Here is a 20,596-nt window from a genome sequence, read left to right on the forward strand (position 1 = left end):
TTTAAGCCTGATAAGCAATCTTTACCATCCTATGTAAAATACAGTCACATTAGGCTACTTCACTTTACAATCAAGTAACTATTACATGCCTGAAGAGAAGCAGTTTATCTTAAATTATCAGTTTGTGAGTTGCCATACTTATGTATTAATGTACCCTTAGAATTATTGCATCAACATTTTTCTATAAGAATAATCTATGATGACCAATTAAAGGAAACAAATGCTGTGTGTTTTTTCTGTTGTGAAAAGATGAATATCTTTTCATCACCCAAACAGACAATATGCTACAGTATGTAAACAACATCACAAACAGACTGATCTGTGAAAGTCGATTCCTGATTGCTTTGCTGCCTCACACAACATCAGTGACAACATATTTCTGGAAGCCAATCTTCAGCAGCAGTAGCTGCCATACAGAAAGCTGATTGTTTCATCTCAGAGCTGAAATGGAAGCTAAGCAGGGTAACACTATGCAACTCCAAACTGACCAAGAAACAAGCCAAAAATGTGTTTTTGACAATACTGTGGTCTGAAATGTAAAACATACAGAAAATCAAGCCTGTTTTGGTTATTGTTAAATTGTTCTTCAAATAAATGTGTACAAGTCCTTGGGTTGGTATGGATAAAAATCACTTTCAGTCAGTCTGGAATATTTTGACTGTCCTGTGTCTACACATCTTATAATACTGTTAAAAAAATAATTGAAGGGAATCTAGTGGTACCAGTGCACAAGCAAATGCAGGACAAAGCAATTACAATATTCATTTTATTTACCATTACTATTTCATTACAATAGTATTTTTTCCATCATCAGAAATTTCTCGAGGAAGTCTTTCTCACACTTCTGGATGAAAGAAATCAATATGACGGAGAAGACATTTACCTCCTGATACACAGAGAGGATCAGAGAGCACAACCAGAAATGATCCTGCAGAGCAGATAAATGAGAGGGTGCAGGATAACTGCTCTTAAATTCACAGAGGGTGGAAACCTTGTAAATGAAACAGCGTAGGCCTAGACATCCAGACTTCTGAAAATCATTCACTGTCACTCAGACTACAGAATCACCACCAGCATTTCAAACCCAATGGATATGACAAAAGAGGCTTAAGCAGCACTAACACACTCAGTCTGTGTAATTGGCAGCCTTAGGTTATTACAGCATGCACTGCAGGGAAACTACACAAACAGGAGAAAACACAGCAGACTATTGTGAAAAACATAATACCTTATCATGGGGGTCTGCTTGCTGAGTGATAAGGCCTGTGTGGATAGCCTACGGGCTGCTTCCACTCACTGCTTGTACAGTACAGCTGATACCCTGCTATTAGCTGGCAAAACTAAATCCAACCTAAAACCCTGCCTTGCTAGAGGGCCTGTGTGTGTGTTTGCTAATGTGCGCCAGCATGTGTGTGTGTGTATACGCTTCACGCACATGGGATGTGCTAAACCAACAAAGACCATGCTGGCATTTACATAAGAGCACCTTTTGTTTCAGTGTAAACCTCCCTTTTACAAAACTCCAGCACACATTTAATGAAAACACTCTGCCAAGGGATTCAAGCCATAAAGAAGGAAGTGTGTGCTGGTTCAGGTGAGCGATACACCGCAGCCCTGAGGGGTCATACAGACAGTCCATCAATAGCCCTGCTACCCTGACCTGCCTCAGCTGTAATGAGAAGTGTCAGGAGGCTCAGACAGAGCTCAACAGTGTTTCCAAAGCAGTACCAGAGGAGACCAGAGGAGCTCCCTGCTAAACACACCTAAAAATCAGCATTCATCAAATACTCTCACGGTCGGTGAAATATCACTGAATTTGCTGGCTGCTTTTTCATTTTTACTAATTAGCCCAAGTTTATTTGTTTGAGCATTCCATTTTTGCCAGCAGCATATTGTTCATAACAATCATGCTAATTCATAGCAATGCTGAATTATCATTTATCCTTGATTCTTCTGTCGTTCTGTTTTCGAACTGGATCACAGGATTTTTCAGTTTTAATAAGTAAAACATGATGTTGTATAATATCTGATGAGCACAAAGCAATGTATCCACAATCATGAGAAAACATTGTTATTTTAGTTTATGAAATTGTTTTGGGACCAATGTTAAAAAAACAAAATAAACTAATCATGATAAATTGTCATGATGTCAGCACAACAAGCTCATTATGATGACTCTAAAAAATAAACCTCTGGTGATCTAATGATAATAATAACAACAACAGTAATAAGAACAATAATAATAGTAATTCACTGTTGGACAAACATGACATATAAACAGGCCTGGAATAAACAGAGCACTAAAAGACGCTGTCAGTAAAATAAGAAAATACCATGTACTATCCACACAAACACAGATGTGCACAGAGCTGAGAGAGGAGAATCTAATGAACGCTAACTTGTAAAATAACTAATGTGCACAATGCAAATTAGTTAATGTATTTTGTGAGAGATTATGCCACTGTCTGTGGTTGTTATGATAAAATCATAAGCAAAGTCATCCTGAGAAGGGCCACATATCCATGGTGGCTTTCCTCCTTAAGATGTGCTGTTTGCGGTTTGTGGATGTGATGTTGTGGAATCTGACTTTCTTTTCTCTTTTCCCCACAGCAGAAGGCACATGAGCTGAATAGCACTAACTGAAAACAAAACAAGCCAATGTTTTCATTTGGGGAGAGCTCCAGATCCATCCGGCTTTCTGGGGCGTAGCTGTCTCTGCTCCTCATACTTACACACATACACACATACACATACACACACACACGCACGCTCTCACACACAATGATGTATATTTTCCATTTTTCTAACATAGTCTCTCTTTCCCCCTAGTCTCACACAGTCACACATTTGTACATACATAGGCATGTAGCCTGGGGTCACATTTTAGACATGGACAGACGGACCTCAGTTATCCATTATTACCAAACCAAACTTGCCAGTCAAATTAGGGATGTAAACTTCAAGGAACTCCCTTAATTTATTGTTGGAAATGTCAGTTATCAGTTAGATGTTAAATAGAGACAAAGTGCACATTTTTAAGCTACTGGCATGGTCCAGAACTGCCACAAAATCCCAGTAAATTAGATATTTCAGCAATAAATTACATAAACATTAGGGATAGACCGTTTATTGGCCAGGCTGATTATCGGTGCCGATATTCGGCATTTTGATGCATATCGGCATCTGCCTTTTATTGTAATCCGACAGTCGATAAGAGATCGATTTAAAACTGGGTTATTTTGGCTCTGATGCAGCCGCGCCTCCCTGTCTGCAGACACTACTCTGTCTCCAGCATTGTCCCACCCACAGCACCATCTGATTGGTTACACGCAGAGCCATGGCACAGGTAACAGCCAATCAGCAGTGAAAGCTGTGCATGCACAGTGCTCTCACACACAGCGGAGAGGAGAAAAAGTTTTGCCGGGTGGAGAAGCTCCGAGCTAAGAGATGCTGCTGACCCTGGGAACTTGCTGCACTTTTTGTTTTTGTTTGAACTTAAAACAAAGATAAGTGAAAGATAAAATTACATTTCAGTTATGTTAAATTTTTGGAAAACTTTATTTACTGTAGAAAACTTTAGGGAGCTATTTATTTGTTTAAGTTTTAATTTAACTTTATAAGACATGCTGCTGAGCCTGAGAGCTCCCTGCACTTTCTGTTAGAATTTTAAAACAAAAATGTCTATTGTCTAAGATAAAAAAAACATGTTGCAAATCTGAAAAGCTGTTTAATAAACATATGCTTAAAGGCATTTAAACAAAGTTAAGTGTTCAAGAGTTTGTATTATTCAAAATTTTGACATCAATATTTTCACTTTTACTGCAAATGAATATCGGCTCCAAATATCGGTTATCGGCCTCCTTGACTAGTAATAATCGGTATCGGCCCTGAAAAAAACATATAGGTCTGTCTCTAATAAACATAATTCAAATTATTCTAACCAAAAAAGTGCCTTCACTTAAAACTGCAGTGCTCTCTTGGCCAGACAAAAATTGCAATGAATGCAGCACAACTTCTAGGCCTCATTATAGATACAGTAAATTATTGTATATTGTATCCACATAAAGTTCTCTAGCCATTAATAGCAAAGAGGTTGCAATCTCTTGACAACAGACTTTAGTATTACTGGTTTTATTTAGGATAATAAACATACCTTAGCTGCATGATTGTCATGAGTCGACCACTGTTTGTTTAGTGTAACATTAACTAGTCCAGCTGCTGAAAACAGCTGTTCAGGTGGAACAGATGCTTCACAAAGACAGATGAGTCAACTTTACCAGCCAAAGGAATTCTTAAATATTTCATTTCCTCCAGTGAAAGGGATCTATGCCCAGAGAAGAAGGAATGATGTTTAGAACGTTTCTGACTTTTCTTGACCTGCTAAGGCTGGTAGTTTGACATTTGCATGAGCCTTTTCATGCGCTAGGGTTGGTTGCTACAGGACGATACTGGAACTTTTTTTTTTTTTTTTTTAACATTTTCTATGTGTGTGGCCATTACAGGTGGTCAGCATGTAAACACACACACATACATACACACACACACACACACACACACACACACACACACACACACACACACACACACACCTATGAATCCAACATCTTCCGAGACACTGCATGTCCCTCACCCTGTTTTTGACAGTTTTCAGTCAATTAACTGATAACGGACATCCCCATGTGAAATCTATCACATCTTAAGTCCAGTTTGTACTTGATTTTGATGATTGTGCTAAGAATCAGCACCTATTCAGCATTAATAAGTAAACCTTGGCAAACTCTGCTGCAGACAGATGTACTCAAACTCTAGTCAGGTAGGTGGATCAAAGATCACAGGGAAAAGTCTACACTTAGTCTGTTAATCCACTACTGACATATTCAAGTGTGTAAAAGGAGAAGGAAAATTTGCACAGTTCATTGTCCAAATGCTTTACATACAGCTTTATATTAATGAGATTGGGAGCCATGTATTATCATGAGCTAACAATCTTTCCATTCAAAACTTAAGTAAATGCAAAAAATGCCCTGCTTTAATACTGCTGGAGGTTAAATCTCACTATTCTCAAATGTATACAAAGCACACAAATGCTTTTTTTTAAGTTCTCTGGGCATTAAAGGAATAGCCAGGGCAATAACACAAAAATGTTTATGTATTATTCACTCTGGCAGAATTGATGGATTCAGCCTTACTGATGACATAAATAGCAACAATCCCATATGCAGAATAACAAGCTGATGAATGACAGGCCTAAACCATTAGCTACAACAATTTTCACACTCTCACATACACAGCATAAACACACAGCTCCAGACAAACATGTAGTCTCTCCCTTCACTATTCCACCAAACCTTGTCAGGAATTCCCAGGAAAAGAATTTGTCACAGGATTCATGCCTTTCAAATACAGTATTACTGTCATCCTCACTTCTCTTTCCTAAGCCCAGATTTTCATGCTTCATATTTCAGCCATGTAAACCTTAAAACTAGGTATAGCCTGCACTTTCATGCTCTTTCACAGAAAATGCCTTTAACAGGCAGTAACCACAGCTGTTGTAGGACTTGTGCTGAACATGTATGTCTACATGAATGCATTGAATATCACTGCTGATCAAATCACCTACATAACACTCCCCTTACAGGGCTCTATAGACCTGTAGCAGACATCTAAATATTCTGAATATTCCTCTCTTTCTATGTTTTTATTTCTAAAATAAATCCTAGATCAATTCTTTACAGAATATAATACATAGGGCGATATGGGAAAAAATGCGATATGATTTCTCATATTGGTTGATAGAGATATATCGTGATACAAATCAAATCATTACTTCTGTCAAACTTGAAGATTCCCTTTTACTCCCAAGTGAAATGTGAAGGTACCATAAGGTCAATTTTAGGGCTGCTCCGTAATTGTCAACGATTTGATGCATCAGTCAGAAGATCCTAAAAAAATAGAAACTACATTATCCATTATTCAATCACACACACTACTTGTTGTGACTGAAAGTGAGTGAAAAATGCAGTAGCAAGCCAACAGAAAGGTCTAAACAGTCAACTAAAAGTAATGTATGAATCGTTTAAATAAGCACCTAAATGAATCAGATAAATGATGGACATAGATCAAGGTATTGAACCATTAGGGCTAGTTATCATTAGAAATAAAGGATAAGCAAGCAAAAAGTCATGAATAAATGGTTGTATCCAGCTTCAAGTTGTTGTCAAAAATTGTATGATTGTAATAGTTGCTTTATATAATAAATCCAGTTTAAAATCAATTCAAAGGAACATGGTAGTGTAGGGGTACACTGCAACAAACAGGTTGGGAACCACTGATTTAGAAGATGTGAGAACTAAAATAGCAAGGCCATATTAATCAGTTTCTAGTTGTACTATATGCCTAGACTCCCACTGAGTAAACTATCAAATGCCACTTCCAAAAGCCAATGTTTCCATCTGCTTCAAAAGTGATCAAACAAAATGGATGGCCTAAAACCATTTTCACAGTGGATGCTGAATGAGTACATGACATAGCTAACTGAAAATCTGCATCTAATGGATCTGACTCTCATCTAAAGCCATTTTAGTCCACATAAACCCTCCTACTGAGCATCTAGTTATTTCCACAGGCAAAGGCAGGGGGGTGACATCATACTGAGACACAGCCATGAAGCCTTTAATTAGTATTTCAATATCATTTGACCTGAAAAAGATGTAACTGCATCCTGTGCTTCAGAGCCAAGCCTTGGAATAACCAAGGTGCTGTGAGGAAAGCAAATTGTTTGGTATTAGCTGCTGTGATTTATGCCAATTTTCTAAATTTTGCAAAAAGCATGTGATTATGGATTATAGTTTGGCATTCAGACTAGCGTAAACAAAAAGAACTGAAGCAGTGCAGTTATTGAGCAAAGCTTATCTGAGAGTGCAGGAATGGAAGCAGATGGAAATGGAAACAGTGGTGGGTTGGCTCCATTTGAAAGAAGGATCAGAGAAGAGAGGTGGGATCAAAGGTTCAAAGCTGCAGGTAGAGATCTCAACAGGGTTCTGTCCGCAGGTCCACAGGCCCCGTGGTGCAACAGTACACACGCTAACGCATTCCTAACCACAGCCTTTTAGTATGCACTGTGCAGTTAAGCATGAAAAGGGTCTCCTCTCAAGTAAAAAAAAAAAAAAAACTGTCCAAATGCATCATCATGGGGGCCATTACACACAAAAGGCAGAGTACGACTACGGCCATGGCTCTACTTCAGAGATGGTATTTTACAATCAGCCTCCACAAACATTTATCTTTTTTCCCCCTCACATCTGTCACTGGAACCTGCCAGAATAAAGACAAAGATGAAATGGAAAAGAAAATGGCCTGGGCTCAGCAAGCTGGTGGCACACAGACCAGGGAAATGTATTTTTCTCAACTGAGGCAAGTCAATTATATTAGGGTGGGGATGTGATTTGCCTCTGTGCTAATACTTGGATAAAGATACACAGTGATGTCGTCTCAGAGCTGTGTGCCACATTAACAAGTGTCAGGGAGACTTAGGTTTTAAAGAGGTGGAACCATTAATCCAATGTTCTTCAGCCACTCCCGGTGTGCCATTAGCCACAGATTAGCCCTAAATGTAGACATAAGCTGATGGAAGTCTTGTGTGTAAATTGGTATTGGTCGTCATTCATAAATCTCAACAACAACTCAGTCTTTGCAGACACTGCCTGTAAACAAATATATCCCTCCTTTCTGACCTTTCTGAACAGACAAATTGTCTGTTGCATAACAATATGCTAATTCCCATTTCAACTGCTTATTCAAGCTGTTCACGTTGTAAAAAGAACCATTGGACAACACAAATACTGAAACTATGTTTTAAGATGAACTGGTCAAGCATTGGTGAAGCATTCTTGAGATTATAAACATTCAAAAAAATAGCATCCTTTTCTGGCATCAGCCTCAGTTCAAACAATCCTTAAATTCAATATTGTACAAACACACACTCTCTAGATTCTCCACACGTCCCACAGCTCAAGCACAGCTCACTGTAGCTACAAAAGTGTGGATAAACTAACTGAGAGTATCATTGCAAAATGTCTGTATAGCGTTTGGATGAGTGTGTAAAAAGTGATCATCCTCCCACCTTGCTCCAACATCCCACGGTCCCATTCCTTCTGCCTGTATGTCAACTCCAAACATTGATGCTGCTTGTTGCACATTTCCCTTGCTGCTGAGTTATTTGTTTTGCCTGAGTTCATATGAATGCGCTAATGTCAGTTTCTTCCCCAATGAGTGAGATGAGGGTGTCGGCGTTGGGCACGTGACTCAAGTGCTTTTGAATTGAATCGTGCATCATGACAACAATCACAGCCCTTGTACTTTGCATTTCATATGTTAGTTGTGTCTAGATGTGACGTAGCTGAGTTAAATTAAAAAAACACCTCTGTTAACTACATAATGAAATCAGACTTCTTCTTCCCCAAACTTGCTTCCTTCCTTAACTTTTCTTTGTCAGATCAAACATTTAATGCAAATGTTAATTTCTGTTATCCTTCTGCTATAACCATATGTGCCTAATTGCACATGTTAACACCTCCTGCTTTGGGTCATCAGATATTAAATGCATCGTGGGTGGATTTCTACCTGGATTTTGTGGCCTGATCTTCTATGTAGTTACAGTGAAATCATCCAGGATGCATGTTGTGTGGCAGATGGAAAGGCTGTTTAAGTACCAGCTGAGGAAGGAAAGTAACAAATCTGCAGGGAGAGATAACAGCTGAGTTGTAAAGCATGTCACATGGCCCTGCAATGCAGACAAAGTAAGTTAAACAAATTAATCTGCATCTGTAGCAAAAATGTCTCCCATCAGCGTAGGCCACAGAGCACCACAATAGATAGCCACTTGAGTGCTTGATTAGACAACCAAGATACTGAATGTCCACTGATAGGAGATCAATGAGGCTTTAAACAGGGTCCTGGCTCAGCTCATGCCCTAATGAAAGACCCTCTCATCTGCTAAAATAACTGCAAACCCACAGAGGAAAGATAACACAATTTGATGAGTATCTAAACATTAGTGCACACATGTGAGAGTTGTTAGAATCCATCATCCAGAAATCCCAAAATAACAGATAATCTCTTTAATCTGTTTTTTTTTGTTTGTTTGTTTTGTGCTTTTTTTTGTTTTTTGTTTTTTTTAATATCCAGAGTTAACAGCTTACTTCATTAATGTGTCAGTGACTGGGCTGTCACAGCACATTAAAACATAACATACATCACTCTCTGACACTTTCAAAATGCAGCTAAATGAAAATCTGCCATTACTGCCAAGAGACCGGAATAAATACATGTGTGGAAGGTGGAAAATTAATTAAAAGGCTGAAAAAGTGGTATTGTTCACCAGACAGAAATATCTGTCAAAGCAGCTTGACACAAGGGAAGCCATGATGACAAAACAAATGCGCACTGAAGGTGCCCTTGTTCATCAGCCTGCATTCTCTCAGGAACAAAGCATAAGAAAACCTGGCGTGATACTTATGTGTCTTAATTGTTTGAAATACCTTTTTTTACATTCTTTTGGAAACAAGCTGTCAATACATTTGATTTCACATTAGCCTCTTTCTTACAATGAAGGACCAATCAATGCGTTCTTCTCTGCCTGCACTTACAAGTCCTCCTCCAGGCAGACTTCTGAGGGCTGTGCCAAAGAAAATCAATTGTTTTTGAAATGCTGGAAAGCCGACAGCATCATCCCACGAACAGCATACAAGAAGAGAAAAATGCCAGACTGTTAAACTGCAATTCATCATCTTCATTTGGCCATATGAGAGGAGCACACGTTGTTGACTTAATTACTGCAGTTGATCCTGTCAGCTAAGGTCAGAGACCTGTCCTCTAACTCAAGCTCTACTTTAAATGTCAATAGTCATTAATTAGCTAGCCATTATTATGTTATTTAAAGGTCTGACAACTCATCAATGAACTTATTATTGTTTTGTTGAACCTCGCTCCATACCACCTCCACCTTCCACCCACATGCACTGATGACTCAGCTTAATCCATGAGCTATGATGCTCTACCATGCCCCAGTTTTAATGTGTCACATCTCCACGGCCAGTGTGGGTGTGACAGATGGGTGTGAAGCTGGTGCCTAAAATTAAATAACTGATGGGTACAGCAGAAATCATAAATAGAAACTGGCACTTAATTGAAACCAACAAGGTCCTGGTGGTGCACCAATGGTGCTGAAATGAAATGTAAACGGCAGGAAAAGCACAGGCAGGATTTCCACAGCTCTTATGAAAAACATTTCTCCTCCAGCAAACACATGGTTTATACATAGCCCTCTCATGGACTTTTTGTCAGTGTGATCTCTTTGTAATCGATTGACTATCTCCTCACTCTCTGGTGGTCAGCAGCTAGTAGTCTGTTGTCTGGTGCAGTTAGGCATGTCATGACAAATCCAGTTCTAGTGCACAAGCTGATGCAATATGTATTACACAAGCCAAACAACTGCTTTAACACATATATTTGGTCTCCTTTTCAGTAGCTGCTCTAAGCTACAGAAGAAGGGAATCTGTCAAGAAACTGTACTCCAGAAGAAACTGACTGCTGTCTTAGTAATTGTAGCACTCAATCACAAAGGACTGACAGTCTTTTTGACAGTCTTGGTACAGATCCTAAAGACCAGGGCGACCAAAAATCATTAGGGATCATCCTCTGGGGGACCATTAATTACCATACCCAATATAATCTAGCAATTTGTTATGAAACATGGCAACCAAGTAAACAAGCAGCTGAACAACCAAGTCACACAATGGCTGTCCTTAAGCTTCACAACTAACTGAGCAAAAGGCAATCATATCATACCTGATGAAAAATAATACTGAGAGTAGTTTCCAAACTGTATTGCAAATATGTAATTTGTCAACAAGAAAAACTACAAGAAATGTACAACCCTGCTATCACAAATACGCTTCAGAATTTGCAGATATTAATTATTAAAAATGTCTTTGATTTGTTTTCATGTTTTACTGAGTAATGAAAGGAACCATTCTACACTGCAGTCTCCAAAGTGCTTGTGTCAGCTCGTCCATCCCAATACTAGGCTGCTCTCCCAGTACCACCCATATGTGGTGTTATGCCATTATGTGCCCAGTTCCATTCTGTACACTGTGCATTAGGTGATTCTGTTGTCTTCTGTTTTTATGGTGTGTAACAAATTAAGTTAGAGAGGGAAATTATTTAGAGGAACAACAAAACCTGCAGGAGCTCTGTGGGGCATTGTGAATTAAGAAGTCTTTCCAGACCTTTAAATGTGAAAACAGAGTAGAGCAGACACTGCAAATGTACTAATTTACACAGTATTGCTTTTGTGCTGTTCATCGTATTATCACGGGCAGTCAATCATGTAATAGACTGCTGTTAACCTGCTGAGCAAGAAGATGAGATGTTGTTATTGGAGTTAAAAACAGGAGTCAGTTTAGCCTTTAGGGCGTAATGTTAAACCTCAGTGAAAGGAAGGTTGGGAAAGTAAAGGGTGTGATTGGACAGGAGCCTGATCAAGTCTGTATGTTATCTGTGCATGCGTGCATGTGTGGTACAAAGATATAGTCATCAGAGACTAGTAATTATGAGGAAAGAATGGAGCAGTAGGTTAACTAAGGCAACATTTTTAAATCAATTCTGGTCAGTAGGGGCATGCTGAGGTTAGGGACCCCTTTCAAGTGAAATGGGTGAAACACAGTGAGGGTTTTAGAGGAAAAGGCACTCAATAATTTAGTAATTTCTTCAAGTGCTGAATAGGTTGCTTCTCAGGCCTCTCTCGATAAAAATCTACCTCCAAACCAACTACTTCAAAAGGACAGCTGCTGCTGTGTACTTTGATGTTGGTGCAATGACTGAACACTCTAAATACATCTTTGTAATTTCTTGCTCAATTTAAAGTGAAAGAGTTTAGGTTTGGGAAATTGAGTACACTGAGCTCAAATTCTAAAACACAGAAAACATTAAAGGGAAGAGCGAACACATGGTCAGTGATCTATTGGGTGCTATAGCATACTTCTCGGTATTACATTATTACTCCAATAATTTCATAATTAATGAATATCTGCTCTGTATCAACACATTAAATCTACTATCCCTGAACTACAATGCACTCAGAAGAGACTTAAGGGCATGAAACTATAGTATTTCTCCACTCAATAAAATAATATTGAAATGTCTGAGAGCTAGACCTCGCCTTCTTGCTCTTGATACTGCAGTATGTTTAACAACACAAAAAGACCAACCTCATGCTCTTAAAGAGCCTAGTCTATTTTTAACTGCCAAACACTTATGCTGAAGCCTTGCTTCATGTTCACTCTTTACTTCAGTTTTATCTATGTTTAAAGAGCCGTATTTGACTCAATAAGACATTAAGGTAGAGAAGGCAGAAGGTAGAAAGCTTTTCCTGGGAATTAAAGACAGGCTTTCTGAAACTATACAATCATCACATTGCACGGTGTGTATTTTAGCACATCCTGTATCCTGCATAAGTGGAAAGCAAATCATTGTTATATTAAGACTTGGCTGCAGGTGAAGACTGTCTGAGGTCATGCAGATCAGCAAAAGAACAAACTGGAGACACTGACCAGCAGCTATATGTTTTCTCACTGGCTACATCCATCAATCATCAGCAGGCTAAGTTTTATTCCTGGAGCAACTTCCTCTTCAGTAGCTCTTAACAATAGACTAACACAAGCACATCTACTCCAAACTGCAACACCAAACAAACAGCCCAGTAATCAAGTCAACAATATGTTGCTCAACATTTACCAAAAGCAACTTGAATATCTCAAGACCCTCTTCATGGATGCTTCAGCCCTGAGACTGCAAAAGAGAAATGCAAAGCTAAGATATCAGCATGCACATGAAAAGCAGGCCTGGGAGCGGTGTTGCTCCAGCACTGTGGTGACAGATGGAGAGCACTAGCATATACCTCCAGGGGTCTGACCTCATCAGAATTTAACTTTGCTCAGACAGAAAAAGAGCCACTAGTGCTGTGATATGCTTGTGCACAGTTCCATGTATACATAACATAAAGTCTTTTAACATGGTGTGGTCGAAACAAAGATGTAAACAGCTCAGAACTGCAAAGACAGGGTTGTGAAACTGAAAAGGAAAAGACCGCCACATCGAACACACACAGCAGATTAGAATAAGGGAAGCAAGAGATCATTGGAATATTACCCAGATATTATACAGAAGAGTTAGGAAACAGAAATGTTAACAGTCATGAAAATGTGTTGAATAAACAAAAATGCAAATTTTAAAGGTATGGAGACTGTGAATTAGACAGAAAAACTTAAACAAGTCCCATTCATAACTAAAGATTAAAGAGAAGAAAAGCATCTCTCCAGCTATCATAGAAAATCTGACTGAGTGGATGTAATTTTGAGAAGTCTTTCTGATACATTATTTATCAGTTTAAAATGCTAGTCAATAACTTCAGTATTCTGAACCATTAGAGGGGAACAAACAACAAGATCTTTCAATTTAACCTTAACCTTAATTTCACCCAGCACATCTTACAGATTGTATCTGTTTAAGAGACTTCCTGATTCAGACTCAGTCATAATCTTAACACAGTCATACAACAGACCTGTTAAATAATCATTTGTCTGTGAACAGTTTTGAAAGTAAGTGGGGGTCACTACAGAGGTAGTCACTCAGGTAGGCTCTCATTCACTGCAGGTCTACATTTCCAAGACATCTGAAGCACTGATCTTTTCAGTCACAAGCCTGATTCTTCAGCACTTAAGAGTCCATGACAGTGTCTAGTGTGGTTTGCCTGCACTGTCACCTTGTTTTCTCAAAAAAGAAAATAAAAATAAAAAAGTTGACCTATGCTGTACTCTTTAGAGTTGAAAATATTGGTCAATTAGTCAATTAGTCTATTGATAGAAATTTCATGGGCACCTGGAAAGGAGTTACAGTTGGAACAGTGTGATTATCCAGAGGAAATCATATTTGGACTTTTGTTGAAAATAAAAAATATAGCCGACAGCTTTGATGGTGCTGGGCTCATCATGATTATAGTCGGTTTGTAAAAAGCTGTAAAAACTGTGAATCTGTGTGTATCAGCTAACCTGTTTATTGTGCAGGAGGGCATTTAGGGTTAATAAGGCTACCCTAAGATAACAATCCACATCAGAAGATTTAAATAAATAATGAAGTTACCTCTGCTATGCCACGGGCATAAATTGTGTACTGCCTCTCTCTCAATTTGGAGACACGTGTATCGATTCTGCTGCTGTGTAAGTCAAAGAAAAGGAGCCTACAGTCTATGCTTGTTTGGTCAGTATGAGACAATGTCTGGAAGGTGATGTTTCTAGCCAAGAGCCTGAGACTTGACAACACTACGATACTAAGTTCAGGCTCTTATTCAACTTCTCTGTTTAGTCTCTTTGGCCTCTCTCTCTGACACTACAGGAACTAATAAAGAAAAAAATAGACTGATGACATACACAAATGCCGCAGCCTTAAACATTGCAAAATTAACTAAACAAATGCTAAATGGAATATTTGTAGGAAGGTACTCAAGACGAGGGAGGATGACTCATCGTTTAAATAATATTATTTTCACTGTGTTGTTTTTACTTTAGCTTCTACAGCTTCTAGAGCTGCAGCTCAGCCCCTTAGTGAAGAGTAAACACTGTTTTACCTCTTGCAGCAAAATGAAAAATGAGCGAGGACAGGTTAATGAATGTCAGAACAGTGAAAAATATGTGGTGAAAGCCCTTCAACCCTACAGCACAGCAGAATCGCCATGGTTTAGGTTTGACAATTAATTTAGAGTCAGTGTCACAAATCACAATTAAAATTATAAAGTTGTTTTATTCCTGTGCTGAGTGAAATAGTTGAGAATTCACATTTTTTAGCTAGTAGATGTCTATTATTAATTTTTAATTATTAATGTCTATTATGATTATTATACTATTTATGAAGACTGATAAAGGGTTTCGAAAGGATTCAGACTGGATAAAATACTATGGAATTCCATCCCTAAAAGCAAGCTGAGGACAGATTGGGGGTTACTGGACTATAGCAGTGCCCCTCATGATGGAAAAAGCCTTGTGAATCTGAGACTTGGTCATGGTCTAGATCTCAGTGACTGTGTGCACAGAAATATTAATAATTACACAGCTTGTGTTATTAACACTGTCATTACATGTGGGACACAGTGAAAAAACATTTTTGTTATTTAAAGTTCTCCAACAACTGTAAGATGTATTGCAGTTCAATTTTTCCATCTCCTATCACTTCCCTGTGAGATGATACTATATTAATAAGCTCTGGCACATTCCCACAAAAACAAAAGCTAGTGTGCGCATATTTGCACTCTCACACAAACACAAATATAATTTGTTTTTTTCTTGCTTTACTTCAACTCTGTGCATTTTTATTACTCAGTAAACCACTCTGTGACAAGACTGTTTTGCCTTCTAAATCACTGTGATTTCATATTAATCTAATTTGATGCTGCAATATATTTTGATTTATTTGTCTGTTTTTCATTCAGTTGACTGCAGTAAAAGGCTGAAACAATGTCATGTAGGGTGATAAAATGTCAAAATAATGTCCACTAATATACATAAAGCTGTAAATCTGTTATAATCAGGCTCTATAAACCTACAGTTTTCCATTTTCTGTTAAATTCATTCAATGTTTGTGAATTTTTCCATACTGATCAATATTTAGATTGATTAAATTACCACAATTTATATTTAACACCATTAAGGAAGCACATTCTACATGTTTGTTAGACCTAAAGCAGTAACACTGAATGTAAACATAATTTGTTTGTTTACGAGTAAACCCCACAGGATGTCTTTTAATTTAAAGTTTGCGAGGTATATTCACAATTTAATCCTAAACAAATCACAAGGTTTGTTACAGTTCAGTTGATTCTCTCCACAACTGACATCACATTTATGCTTATTAGGCTCATATAAGGCTTTGCCATGCAGCTAGACCACATGTCAGTAGTGGTGGCAAAGTGTGTAAAAGCTGCTCTTCTACGTTTCCCTGCATTTTGCATAAAGCTGAGGCAGCACTGTGTTTGAAAAATGTTTCTGTCCAGGGACTTTATACCTGGAGTCAACCACTTTCATAAGCCTGTTGAAACCTGTTTTTCTCCACCATTTTAAATGGCATTGTGTCTTTCCTTATAAAATATGAAATTGCACTCGCTGTGTCCCTGCTTCCTTTTGAGCTCTTATCATATGGGGTAACGACTAAACAGGCAGACACCAGTGACTGCTGCTGGGGTTTGACTGTCTAACTACCACAGGAGGCTTGTTTGCAAGCTTGGCTGCTAGTGCAGCAGTTTGGGACCATAGACTTTTGGCATTCTGTATACTCAGCGGGATGGTACCTTTTCAAATGGTGGAGAAGATTTACTGTGTTTCCCATCCTTGTCAGCACAGGTTGCCTGTAAATGTCTGACTCTTCTCACAGTCACTCATTTTTGTTTTTTCCTTTTTTGGATCTACATGTCAGCTATGTAAACCTATTACTATAGTCTAATAATGTAATTGTGCAGATGAGGGCTGACTCAAATGCAGAATACCATCGTTAATGTGGGACATTTTTCATGATAATTACTGAAACTTCTTATGTATATGAGCCCAGAAATTTTGACCACAATATCTCAATAATGCAATATGTGGGAATAGAGCAGACAATTTGACCTTGGGAAACGATTTTCACATCCCACTTAAACAAGATTAGAGCAAGCTATATGCTAATATTTATACTGGAAGATGTTATGTAAAATAGCAGACAAATAATTTTTCCTGCAAAATTAACAATAGCTAAAACTGACACATACAGACAGCAGAAATAGAAGACGAAGAAACACCTGAACAAATGAGTGGCAAAAATAATGAATGATTCCATACAGGGTCCAGGGGTTACTGCATGGTCAGATGAGTATACAAATGATGTGAATCATATGCTATGCCCTAAGTAGTCAACAAATGAACACCTATAGGAGATTTTGGAGTGGTGTGTTGGACAGCGTTCTCCAGCATCATTGTTAAACACCCAGTGAGGAAAGAATGGTTCCAAAAACTTGTAGAATCTACACCAAGGAGCACTGAAGCTGTTTTGGAGGCTCATGATGGCCTACCACTTTACTGAGATACTTTTCCTTTAATTTGTCATCTCCCTATGTAAGTTATCATTATAGAGAAATGTAGCAGCTGTTCCATATATAAAAAATGCCTGCTTGTGTTAAGTCATAATTCAGAACTATATCATTGGAAGGCAGCCTGTGCCCGGTTTGCATTCCAAGGAAAATGGATAGCCAGTGCACAATAAATTACTCCCACTCTGAATGAAACTCTTGTAACATGGATCAAATTGCTTTTTCACTCCGAAGCGTACAAAAGGCTCAACAGCCACTACAACCGTAGCTGAACATCCCTCATCTGGTGTAAGGCTTTGCTGGAAAACTCTTGTGAAAACAAATCCAGCGCAGTACACACAACAACAACAGCCTCTCAGTGACACAGATAGTAATCTCTGGCTGCAGCGCTACATTTAAAGCTACATCTGTTGAACTCCAGCTCACACAACAGCCAAAAATGCAGGCAGGAGCCAAAACACTGGGCCGGCCCAGTCAGAAAGGCACTGAGCTGCACACAATAATAAACACATCTTTGCATAGCGTTAAGGGATTTTCAACAGGATTTTCATGCAAAAGCTCAACACACAAACACACACACACACACAAACACACACACAAGGCTGGAGAAAGTTGAAGGGGCTACCACCTCTGGATCAGCACTTACCTCCAGAGCCTCCAGGGTCACAAACCCAGTGATAGAGAAGCCATCGATGATGTCCTCTTCAGCAGAAGTAGACTCCTTTCGTTTTCTTCGTGGGGGTCGAGGGCGGGATGAGGAGGGCTCCCGGTCACCCTCCTGCTCTGAGTCGGAGGTGAAGCGAAAGACAGAGCCCTTAACATGGTTGTTCCTTATCCCATTTGATCTCCTCTCCCGATCCCTCTCTGACCTTGACTTCCTCTTCTTGCGTAGGCCACTAGATCGAGGGCCATCCATGTCCTTCATAGGAAACCTCCAAATAAACACTCCTCTTACAGAGAATCAAATTCTTCAAGTGCCAAACACTGCACTGCTCGACCTCCACTTGTGTGAAAAGCCCCTTGAGGAGAATCTCCGCAATATCCAAGTGAATGTTATCAATGTATTAGATCCAGGGTAACTGTGTAATATCCAACAGATGAAGCCTTTTACAGGTAATGCAAAACTGCATGGAGTCACTGAACCGAGTTAGGTTCCAAGCAAAGATCCCCAAAGGCAGTCCATCAAATCCTATGACAGAGGTGTAAAATGATCTATTAAACACGTTATCACCAAGCTGTCAATTCCGCCAGAGGAAAAGCTTCTCAAGTTAAAGCAAATGTCTGCTCAGTGAACATGTCACGCCATGGTGAGTTGAGCAGGTGACGCCACATCTTTCTTCTCCAGGAACCTGCTCCTCTTACCCAAGGTCAGCAAACTCTCCCTCCTGCAAGATAAAGACACAGAGAGAGAGAGAGAGAGCACGCATTTGCAACATGTTCACTCAGCAAGTTCAGTTGTGCATTTAGTCAACGAGCCATTTTCCAAAAGGTGCTGCAAACTACACAGAAGGTTCTTGCCATTCTACATAATGCAAGATGAGTGTTTTATTAGGGCGGCTACAGTCTCATCTGCTGAGTATTCTGTGTTTTCTTACACTGCCAGGCCATTAAGCCTTGAGATGAGATGATTATGTGTTGTAAGTGCGCTTTTACTAGTGTCTCTGAAGCTTTTGCCAAGCTTGTAACCTAAACTGTGTTTTTAATGATTAAATGCCTTTAATTAATTATGCAGCAGAACTTTGCTACTTGGTGTCTTGAGGGCTTCAACATGAACTTGCTGTTGTTTTTGGCATGGTCACTGCTAATTTTAAGTAAAAGTAACTCACAAAGAATATATATACACACACACACACACACACACACACACACACACACACACATATATATATATATATATATGTGACTTGTAAAAGTGTGTCAGAATCATTGTGAAAAGTGTGTACACGGGTCATACAACAATAATTAGACTGACTGCTCTCAAGTACAAATAAAGCTATAACTAAATAAAATGTTGTAATAAGAACAGTAAGCTGTCATACAATCTATCCTCCCACTTTGGCTAATCTTATTTGTTTGCTAATGATGTTAATTTATACAGCAAACTTCTATTAAGAGACATTTCAGTGACATATGCATCCACAATCAACACAGATAAGAAGTTTCACTCATTATACATTGTGTAAAATCTTCATCCTCACTATAAAACTGCCCACAGACAGCAGGTCATCTGTTAATGATAAGAGTAGTGATTTCAAAGCTCATGTTGAATCAAACAATACTGACTTATAGACATCCACTGTTAATCATTCATTCCAATCCAAATTAACAAATTGATCCTGAAAGTCTCGCTCAATTCACCATTCATCTCTTTCCAAAAAATGAAAAATAAAAATCACCTTGCACCTAACATCTCACTCACATATTCTATGCACGCGAAATGATAATATTTCTCTCTCTTTCAAAAATGAAAGCAGGACTAATTAAACAGGGAGATGTCCTTGAGGTTTTACACATGCTGTTAAGAAATGAAGATAAACATGAAGACCCTTTGGTATTAATATCCTGCACTTAACTATGGCGCTTAGGGGGCCATACCTTCACTGTCTGACACTGAAGGCATGTGTCTGCTTTATGATATTAGGATGCAACATTCAACAGCTTGCAGTCTTATTCTGGATCATTCTCAAGGCACAGCCTACAGTCTAGGCCTAAAGCCACTGAAAGTCACTCTGGCATTGTAGTCTAAAACACATATGGCTTCTCTATGTGTCCAGAATATCAAATCTCATCCATTACATCACATAAATGGCATTCTATGTGGAAGAAAACTGAATCAACAAACTGCAGGCTTTTATAAAGCCTTTCTCTGAGTAATCACACCTAAAATGCTGGTGGACATTTCAAACACTGATGAATCACACCTTTTCTGCATCACCACACAAACCAAAACCAATCTGTCACAGTCAACCACCATCTTCAACTTTGCATTGTCTCCTTGGACACAGGTTGTCATGTAATGTAGCTCATCTGGATTCTGAAGCATATATGTAGTCAAATGCTCTGCTACACCATGCAAAGTGACAAATGTCTTAAACATGTACATTTGCTAAAGAAAATGGATTATAATCAAAAGGATACATAACAAAGGGACATCCAACAAGCCAGAATTTCAACATTTAAGTATGCAGTAACCATTCACAAATATTCCCTTCATGCAGATGTTCTGCCTTCTAACAACCCAAAAAGGCAAATCCACCTCTACTGTAATGGTCCTAAACGGTTTTTTCCCAGTACCTATGCCTTTAACCTGATGCCCCGTGCCAGCACTCATCTAATGACACACATACACTGCACAAATAGCTCCCAAAATATCGCTTATTTGAAAAAAAAAAAAAAAAAAACTGTGTTCTAGCACTCGCCCTGGCT

At 38.8% G+C, this 20,596-nt stretch overlaps 1 protein-coding gene across 2 annotated transcripts in view; it reads right to left on the bottom strand.

Annotated features, from left to right (window-relative positions):
- Positions 1 to 19,013, bottom strand: part of auts2a (activator of transcription and developmental regulator AUTS2 a) — a 289,146-nt gene extending 270,133 nt beyond the window's left edge. For both annotated transcript variants that reach the window (XM_018691398.2, XM_018691393.2), the window contains exon 1: positions 17,817 to 19,013. In XM_018691398.2, the coding sequence (XP_018546914.1) occupies positions 17,817 to 18,095 (279 nt within the window). In that variant the 5' untranslated portion in view covers positions 18,096 to 19,013. The remainder of the gene's footprint in view (positions 1 to 17,816) is intronic.
- Positions 19,014 to 20,596: the final 1,583 nt, after the last annotated feature.

The sequence above is a fragment of the Lates calcarifer genome, linkage group LG20, assembly GCF_001640805.2.
Source record: "Lates calcarifer isolate ASB-BC8 linkage group LG20, TLL_Latcal_v3, whole genome shotgun sequence".
Lineage (NCBI taxonomy): Eukaryota > Metazoa > Chordata > Actinopteri > Centropomidae > Lates > Lates calcarifer.